Source organism: Physeter macrocephalus, chromosome 8, assembly GCF_002837175.3.
Source record: "Physeter macrocephalus isolate SW-GA chromosome 8, ASM283717v5, whole genome shotgun sequence".
Lineage (NCBI taxonomy): Eukaryota > Metazoa > Chordata > Mammalia > Artiodactyla > Physeteridae > Physeter > Physeter macrocephalus.
The window spans coordinates 78,295,127-78,304,231 of NC_041221.1; the positions used below are offsets into that span (position 1 = coordinate 78,295,127).

The 9,105-nt window shown below is 43.6% G+C and overlaps 1 protein-coding gene across 8 annotated transcripts in view; it reads left to right on the forward strand.

Annotated features, from left to right (window-relative positions):
• PDE8B (phosphodiesterase 8B) overlaps positions 1 to 9,105 on the forward strand; it is a 281,364-nt gene that overhangs the window by 105,127 nt on the left and 167,132 nt on the right. For 5 of the 8 annotated variants that reach the window (XM_024121540.2, XM_024121557.2, XM_055086624.1 and 2 more), the window contains exon 2: positions 6,736 to 6,795. The exons of 1 other annotated variant lie outside the window; for it this stretch is intronic. In XM_024121540.2, coding sequence (XP_023977308.1) covers positions 6,736 to 6,795 — 60 coding nt within the window. The remainder of the gene's footprint in view (positions 1 to 6,735; positions 6,796 to 9,105) is intronic. 2 more of the 8 variants (XM_024121544.2, XM_055086625.1) reach the window with 1 other exon arrangement.

Below are 9,105 nucleotides of genomic sequence, written 5' to 3' on the forward strand. Positions count from 1 at the left end.
TTGTAAGTGCTTCCTCATATACCCCAGGGGTCCATTCACATAGGAGGTGGATTGTAGGTCGTATGTAAACTTCATCTTTACTAGAAATCCCCAGAATGTTTTCAAAGTGGCTGAACCAATTTACACTCCCAACAACAATGTATGAGTTCTTGTGGGTCTACTTCTTGCCCATGCTAAGTAGTGTTTGACTTCTTAATTCTACTGTTCTGTTGATCAAAAAACAGCTGGTTGTGACATGCTATCTCATTGTAATTTGAAATTTTTATATTCCTGATGAATAAATATTGAGCGTCTCTTCATACTCGTATTTCCTATTCTGTGAATTTCTTTTTCAGATCTTTTGCCCAGCTTTCTTTCTGGTTGTCTTTTTATTGTTTTTAAGGATTTTGTTATGTTCTGGTTCCTAATACTTGCTGGTTTCCTGTACTGTAGATGTCATTTCTTGGGCTAACACCTATCTTTTTTTCCCTTTTATTGAGTGTATTTTGCTTTTGGTGAATAGGAGTTTTAAAATTTAAAGTCAAAGTGATCTTTTCTTTTATGGTTGTATATTTTGATGAGTAGACATTTATATGTCTGTATTTTTGTGATAAAACCTCATGCTGCCAAATTAATATTCTAAACAGCAGAGCATAAAACACGGAGTTGGTAGATCTGTCGCCCACTGTGAGTATCTCATGACTATGAGTAATCTTCCATATATATAATGTGTGTGTATGTAACAAAAAAGACTATAAAAATTTTTATTTTGATTCTAGTTTAGGGATACTGTTTGGGGGGAATAACTCATCAAATGTGAAGGACTGTATCTTCCTCTTGCCTAAATGATCATCTTGTGTTTCTGGAGTGGCTTATCTGGAAAAAACCCTGTGGGTATCTGGGTTCAGATATGATGGTTGAGTCTGGGTGGGTTTTGGTGCCTTCCACCAGGTAAGTGCTCCGTTGATATCTGTTGCATAAGTGAATATGTAGTAGCGTCTGAAGTTGACAGCAGACATGTCTGCTCAACGAATAGACTAGTGGTTCTCAACCCCGGTTGCAACCTCTAAGGTTGCACCTTAGAGATACCAGTTCTCTTGGTTTGAAGTAGGACCCAAGCATTAATATAATTAAAAAGTTCTTCAGGTAATTCTAATAAGAAGCCCAGGTTGAGAACTTCTAGGTGAGATAATTGGAAGCAGGAAGGGGAGGGGAAGGGAGGATTGGGACCACCTGTTGGGCTCTGAAAGGTCCAGGGGGCAGTGGAACATGGCGAGAATCAAAGTGAGGTGAAGGCTGGAGGCTGGTGTGAGGTCAGAGCTGATCACTGGGGCCTGTGGCTGATCAGAGACAGGAGGAGGAAGGAAGCATTCTGGGTGTTCAGAGGACAGTGGGCCTGGGAGGTGAGGCAGGACGAGTCAGTGGTTCCCAATCCAGAGCAGCGATGCCCGGCAGCCTCATGGTGGGACACGTGGAGGCTGCACTGCTGGTGCCTTTCTGACCAGAAGCCAGAGGGCAGGCATGGGCTCATTTAAAAGGGACAAGTCAAATGCCACCTTTGCTTACCCAGAGCTCAGAGGAATAAAGAAAGTAGTTTGGCCTGGGAATGGAGGGTAGACAGGGGACCCCTGGAGAGATGTAAATACTGTTTTAAAAGCAGAGCCAACAGGGCAGCAGTCAGGGTTGATTAAGGATATTTAAAAACAAGAATGATCTTTACAATGGGGTACCCCTTTCATGAAGTGAAGTTGGTTTGGCCCTGAGCTGTGCGTGTGTATACACCTGTGTGTGAACACTCAGTACTGCAGGTGGTGGGGAGGAATGGATTCCCAAGGAGTCGTTGAAGTGGGGGAGGATTCAGTCTCTGAGCTTGTTTTTGGAAGGTAGAAGTTATGGCAACTCCCTACCCACCCCGACAGACAGAGACACACACATACAGAGCTTTTCCTTCTTAGTCCTGGTGGCAGCCCTGTTAGCAGCAGCACAGACTACTAGGGTGTGAGCAGAGATTGCCAGGTGCTGAATCCATCTGCAAAGTTGGACTAGAGTCCAGAAACCCATGAGAGAAATATGGGGAGTGCAGTCAGAATTAATGCTGTAAAATTTGGAGCATAATATGAAAGAGCAGTGCACTGGGAGTCGGGAACAATGAAGTCTCAGTCCTGACTCTGTTCCTTAAAATCTGTGTGATCTTAGGCAGTTTAATTCAATTCCGTTTCTTATTTACTCAGCACCTTCTAGAGGCTGGGGACAAAATAGTGAAAAGGACAATATCTGTGTCCCTCAGGACACTCACAACCTTGCCCAGGGGTATTTAATATTTAATTTAATTTAATTAATAATTAAATTATTAAAATTAAATTATTATAAATAAATAAATAAAAAAAATATAAAATTATTATTACATTATATTGTTATAATATTATATTAATATATATAAATATAAAATTATTGATTCAATTAATTTAATTAATTTAATTTAATTAATTTATTGATTAAATTAATTAATATTTAATTTAATTTAAATGGTAGTAAAGTAATGCTAAGAAGCACACAGCAGGAGGACTGAGCAGAGAGAGTGGTGAGTCCTGTCTGGGTGCAACTGGACCTGGACAGCCTTCAGAGAGTGGGGGGCACTTGAGTGGCCCTCCAAGCCTGAGTCAGCTCTGCTAAGCAGGTGCAGGAAGGCCTTCCAGGTCAGTCACTTTGCCTCAATTCTCACCACCTTCATATTTGAGGGAAGCTCTAAAACCGGAGTCCAAGTTATTTAACACAATTCCTGAAGCTACCGAGAGCTGTGGCCACCACCACCAGAGAGTATGCTGCAGTTACAGGTGGACCAGCCGCCTGAACTGCTGTGATTTCTCTCAAGACTTAGTCTCTTTCGTCTGATTACCCTGCACCAGCTGGTTTTTATCTTGGAGTTCCCTCTCCTTGGATATGAAACCAAGCTGGGGGAGGGTAATTTTTTTTTTCCTTGATCGTTGTGGTGTATTTTACCCACTTGCTTTCACTGCTCTAGTTCCTACTCATAGCAGTGTCTTTGTTTTGTTTTTGCAAAATTTCTGTTCTTGACTATCCAGAAAGTAGGCAAACCAAATGGTTTTTCTCCCCGAGTCATAAATCTGATCCTGTTAATCCTCCGCTCAAAAACCTGCAATGTGGTTGGTGCCCACAGAATCAAAAGGGATTTCCTTTCCAGAATCCTTTAAGGAACTGACCGCAACCTAGTCTTCCCTTTCATGTTCTGTAATCTAGCTTCTCTAGATTCCTGTCTTCTCCCCGACGAGCATCTTTGCATTCTTGCCTCTGTGCCTTTGCTTCTGTTGTTTCCTACGCCTGGAATTTCCTCTCCCAACCCAGTCTCTTCTTCTTCCCATGCATGACCCACTTGTCTTCATAAAGCCTTCCTTGATCTCCCCACCTTCAAAACCAGAAAGATGGTCTCCTTTCTCTCAGCCTCAAAGTCTGAGGGGAAATGTCTATCAATCAGAATTCTATATCTCACTGAACTCTCAAGCAAAAGCAAGTGATAGAAATTTGCATATCAAACAAGTCTGAATGAGTTTGCCTCTCATAGACCCTCTCAGAATGAAAAGATATACTCCCAGTTGCATGTTCAGGGACCTAGGTTGCTACCTTGAGATCAGCCAAGGTGAAAGTATTTACACCGTAGAATCAGTAAATGATACAAAATAGGACATTTCTTTTTTCCTGAAGAGCCAACTCATCTGAGTGTGAATTGGTGACCCTGCTACATGTATATATGTATGTGTGTGTGTGTGTGTGTACACATAAATATTCGACACACTATTAATGTTGGATAGTTAAAACTGCACCGTCAGCCAGCAGTGCTTCCTCATTTGGCTGCTGGGGAGAGCCGTGGGGTCAGAGTGACTAGGAAGCGTGTCTGTTCTCTCTTCACACTCTCAACTTATCCTCCTCTCCTCTCCAGAGCTGGAATTGTAATACCTATGACCCCACCTCCTTCTTGCTTCTGTGTCCTTGGCAAATGTGGTCACATCCTGGAATCAGAGCTAACACACTAATTGAGGATCTGTGTATCTGCAGTTGCTCAAAGTTCACTCTTTGAAGTAGAGAATCTTGGCTTGACTACACAGACATCAGTAAACGGTCTCCTGTTTCTGTTCATAATTCTCTTAGAAATGGGTGAAATGCAGGCAATAAGACTCCTGTGTTAGAAGGAGAACTCTGCAGACTGCTGCTGCTGTCTGTGCCCATACCTGCTGCTGGTCAGGCCTTGGGCCATCCCTCATAGGCCAGGAGGCTCCAGTTCTACTGGGATAGTTGACCTCTGTTGGACACAGAAGCCGAAGTCTGATGACTGGAGCGCAGACCAAGAAGGAGAAGGCACACCAAGAGACAAGAAGTGACGTGTAGGTCAGGACTAGAGGAGCTGGGAAACCGAGGCTCCCAGGCTGGCGGTGAAGTTGACCTGTGCTCTCTGGGAGGCAGCACAGGGACGTGGGGCTGCGGGGGATGGGAGGGATGGGATGGCAGAGGCCGGGGTCTTGGAGAGAGCTCAGCGACCTTGCAGTTCCTCTCCTGGGCTCTGCCTCAGGTGGCTGCTTCCTGCTGACGTGGGTCCAGAGGAGGTTAAAATGCTGGATGTGGGCAGGGAACTCTTGTGCTGCAGGGGAAAGTTGGGGGGTCTTTCCTGTCTGTCAGCAGGAGAAGGATCTTCTAGATTGACGCTTGCTTCTAAAACTGCATGCCGTCACTCCGTGGCTGTTGCTTTTCTCCTGCCAAGGTCGCTCGTGTGAGAGTGCCTAGCACAGGGCTGGAGACAGAAGGGCCCCCGCAGTCATCAGCGCTGGCAGAGTTGAACATGACCTGTTTAACAACGTTGTGCACACATTCGTTCCTTCAAAGTACACAGGAATGCGTCGGTTAGGAGGGAATTATCACTTTGGGGGCAGTCTCTGCCCTTGCCCCAGTCTCTTAGCCTTCCAAAGCGAGCCACTTTTTATTTGATTGCTTTTAAACTTTTATTGATTTCTTGTTTCATTTGTCTTCTGCCCCTGGGTGCCCCTGTGCAGGGCCAGTTTTGCCGGAGAAGGCGCAGGAGGCCCTGTCGCAGGGGCTTCTGTGGGTGGTGCAGGCATTCTGCCAGGAGAGACCAGAGAGCACAAAGATACCTCAGATTTTCAGTCACATTTCTCTTTCTGTACCAAACTGGTTTCACTTCTCAGTCGTTAACTTTGTAGCAGAATTCTGGCAGTTGCACTGCTTTTGAGGGAGGGTGTCTATTTCAGACGATAAAAACTGCTTTTAGGGTGAAGCTGCGTGGCAGCCAGAGTCCCAGTGATGCAGGAGACCTGGTGACGTTCTCCTTCCAGGGGAATTCTTGGAGCTGTGCGCTTATCAGTACAGACCCCTCACAGGGCATTGTTTTGCTTAGAGAAAAGCAACTTGAGTGTGTTACTTGGGCCTGAGGACCACAGTGCAACACTGAAGAGACTTGTCGCAGGTCCACAGGCTCAGGGACCCGAGGAGTCATTCCAGCCCTGCTGGAAGGACTCACCGTGGGGAGGCTGCTTCCCCAAGCAGGGCAGGAGAGCCCAGCTTTGCTTTCCTGAGAGCTCACTGCAGAGAGCGAGCTGGAGGAATCCGCCTGACAGAGGAAAAGGACATCGGCAACTCGTGGTTATGTTTTGTAGAAGCTTCACACCACGCCCACCTGCAGTTAAAGGGCAATAAAGGAGAAAGGGAAATTAGTAGTCTTCAAGTCTAATGTAAAGAAAGTTCTGCCTTTCTTGTTTAACTGATAAAGCCTCCTCTGACCCTTGGGTCACTGAAATGTCTCTGGTCCTGTGAACTCCGATGCTTGCTGAAGCTGTCCTGTCTGACTCACAGGGGCCAACCTAGTGTGTTGAATGCAGGATAAGCTGCTAAGTAGAGGCAAAATGACTGCAGCCTCTTAGAGAAAAACAAACCTGGATCCATGGAGGTGAAGCCAAACCTTCAATCCGATTGTCTAGAGAAAAGTTATTTTTAGAAATCCAAGTAAAGTAATTAAAAATAAAGAGAAATATTTTCTCTCTGCTTGCAGCCAAAGGCAGTTAGATGGTGTTGGCCAGTGAGCACCTAAGCTCATTCCTGGAGTCATGGGACAGAGTTCAGCTTCCTGTGGTCCTGGTGTGAGGTTACTCAGCTTATTTGAGGAGGTACAACTGAAATGAATAATTTAGTCATAATCAACACGGCTAAGAGTAAGCTGTTTATTCCTCATACTAAAACATGAAGATAAAAAAATAAGACCTAAATATAGGGACACTCTTAAACCATCAAAATGCTTTAGCTTCCACGTATGAGAGGAATTTTTACTCTTTGGAAATTTCGGAATAATAACAGCCTGGCATCATGCCCAGAATAGTAGGTGCTCAGTAAATAATTATCGAGTTGTTTTCTCCCGTAAAGAGAGAGTAAAGAATAATATGTGCTTATTATAAAAATCCATGCACTTAAGGTAAAAAGAAACTGAAATCCTACCACTTAGCCTTGAGGATATATCCTCCCAGACATTTCAGTGCACATAAATGTAGACATTCTTTTACAAAACCAGAATTGTACTGTATGTGATATTTTATAAACTGTCTCCATGTCAATAAATTGGATCCTTTTATTTAGCTGCAAAGGGTCATGACATAATATCCAGTGTAAGGAAGAATTTGTCAATTCCTGTAGTTGATGACTTGACACATCTCATGTGCTGTGTTTGTTTGTTTGTTTTAGCAGGTCTCTTCTGCAGAGGTACGCATCGGGCCCATGAGACTGACGCAGGATCCTATCCAGGTACACCTCCGTTCCTCTGTAGGGACTTGGTTTGCAGAGCACGTGGTTATAGAAGCACTACGCGAGGGGCTCTTTCATATACAGCAGATGGCCATCCTTGCGCTGACGTGCATGCCCACATATCCATACGTGGTGTGTGTGTATATGCCTGTGTGCAAAGGCTTGTTTTTATTAATGTCAAACTTGAGGAATCAGATTGCTTTCTTCAAGACAAATATTGCCCCATTTTGAGTATAAATAATATAATAGGTAGAGCGATTACATGGTAGGTTGTGAGGGAGAACAACTCTTCACCAAAAAACGCGGCTGTTCTACATGCTGCTTCTGCAGCTGGAAAGGGAAGAAGCCGTGTGTGGTAAAGGGCAGGGCTTTGCCACGAGCCACGGCTGGGTGGGAATCCTGGCTCTGCCTTTACCAGCTCTGTGACCTTGCATGTATTGCTTCACTTCTCTACCCAGTGCCTTGTCTGTAAAGTGGAGACAGTAATGTCTCTCTCTTAGGAAATTATGAGTTCAAGGAAATAGCATCAGGTGCTTGGGACACTGCCTGGCAGTAGAAGGTGCTCAGTGATGGTAACTGTTGTCCTGTGTGACTAGAGGCAGGCAGCCTACTGGGCTCTGAAGCACCAAGGCTCCTGGTTCCAGGGAGAGAAGGGGCCAGCGCCTGCAGCCTTGACCACCCTCTAACAGCAGCAGCACCCATGTCCTCCCCACCACCTCTCCAACTTCCTGTGTGCCCTGTGAGGAAATAGGTATGACTTAACTGTTAAGTCCTCATCTGCATCTTCCTGGTAGACCTACATGAGCCACCTTCCTCCTTGTAAAACTGTAGCTTGTTAGCACCTGGAGGCTTGTGCTGTACTTTGGACAAGTGAAGATGCAGAGAAGATGTAAATAAACCAATTAACTTGTAGATGAAAGTGAAAAACCAACCAAAGAAATGTACTGTTTGATTTAAGAGCGGTTGGAAAAGAAAATAATTTACTGTTGCTTGGAAAAGGAAATGCAAATCTAGGGAAAGGAAAAAAACAAGAGATTTAAGCTTGGGAAAATTGGATGAAAACAAATTTAGGAGCAGAGAGAGAGAGAGGAAGAGAGAATTTATTAAAATAAACATAAGCCACAACTATTTATGTAGAATACAAACAAGTGGAAAATTCCAGTATTCATTCTGGGGGCATGGACTTTGTAGTCCATTTTGAATAAAGGCAGTGACAAAGGTTCTGATATCAGTATTTATTCCCAAAGTAATTTTTAGAATTTTTCTTGGGATTAGTGTGGTTTTAGATCAGTTACTTCAATTTACCTTCATTTTTCACCCTGTGCTGTACTGGCAATGAATGCTCATGATAAGGGCATCTCATTCTTAAATCTTTTTTTTTTGAGATTTTTTTTTTTGCGGTACGCGGGCCTCTCACTGTTGTGGCCTCTCCGGTTGCGGAGCACAGGCTCCGGACGCGCAGGCTCAGCGGCCATGGCTCACCGGCCCAGCCACTTTGCGGCATGTGGGATCTTCCCGGACCGGGGCATGATCCCGTGTCCCCTGCATGGGCAGGCGGACTCTCAACCACTGCGCTACCAGGGAAGCCCTGATGTGGACCATTTTTAAAGTCTTTATTGAATTTGTTACAATATTGCTTCTGTTTTATGTTTTGGTTTTTTGGCTGCGAGGCATGTGGGATCTTAGCTCCCCGACCAGGGATTAAACCCGCAACCCCTGCATTGGAAGGCAAAGTCTTAACCACTGGACCACCAGGGAGGTTTACTTTGTTTTGAATATTTTAAACTTTATTTGAAAGGTGTCACGCAGCAGGCATCATTCTGAAATTTATCATTTAGTATCGTACCTAAGAATCTATTGCCTAATCTAAGGTCACAAAAATTTACTCCTTTGTTTTCTTCTAAGAGTTTTATAGTTGTAGCTCTTATATTTAGCTCTATGATCCATTTTGATTTAACTCCCCAAGGATGTCTCATTTTTATAAAATATAATTTGTTAAATTGTAAAGTATTTTAAATACTCATAAAAGTACATGTGTATACCCATATCCACTTTTATGAAATATGCTAATTTTATTTTATCAAACATAATAAATTTATTTTATCAAGGATGTCCTATTTGTCTCAGTGTTCCTTTTAGAAACAAGAGATTACAGATACTTTAAGCCCTATTTATCCCTTTGCCCTCCTCTGTCTTCCCTAAAAGTAACCACTATTTGGAGATTATGATAGATAGGTATTTGTATATTTCTTCTACATATTTATGTATCAATTTAAAAAAAATATTTATTTATTTATTTTTGGCTGCATT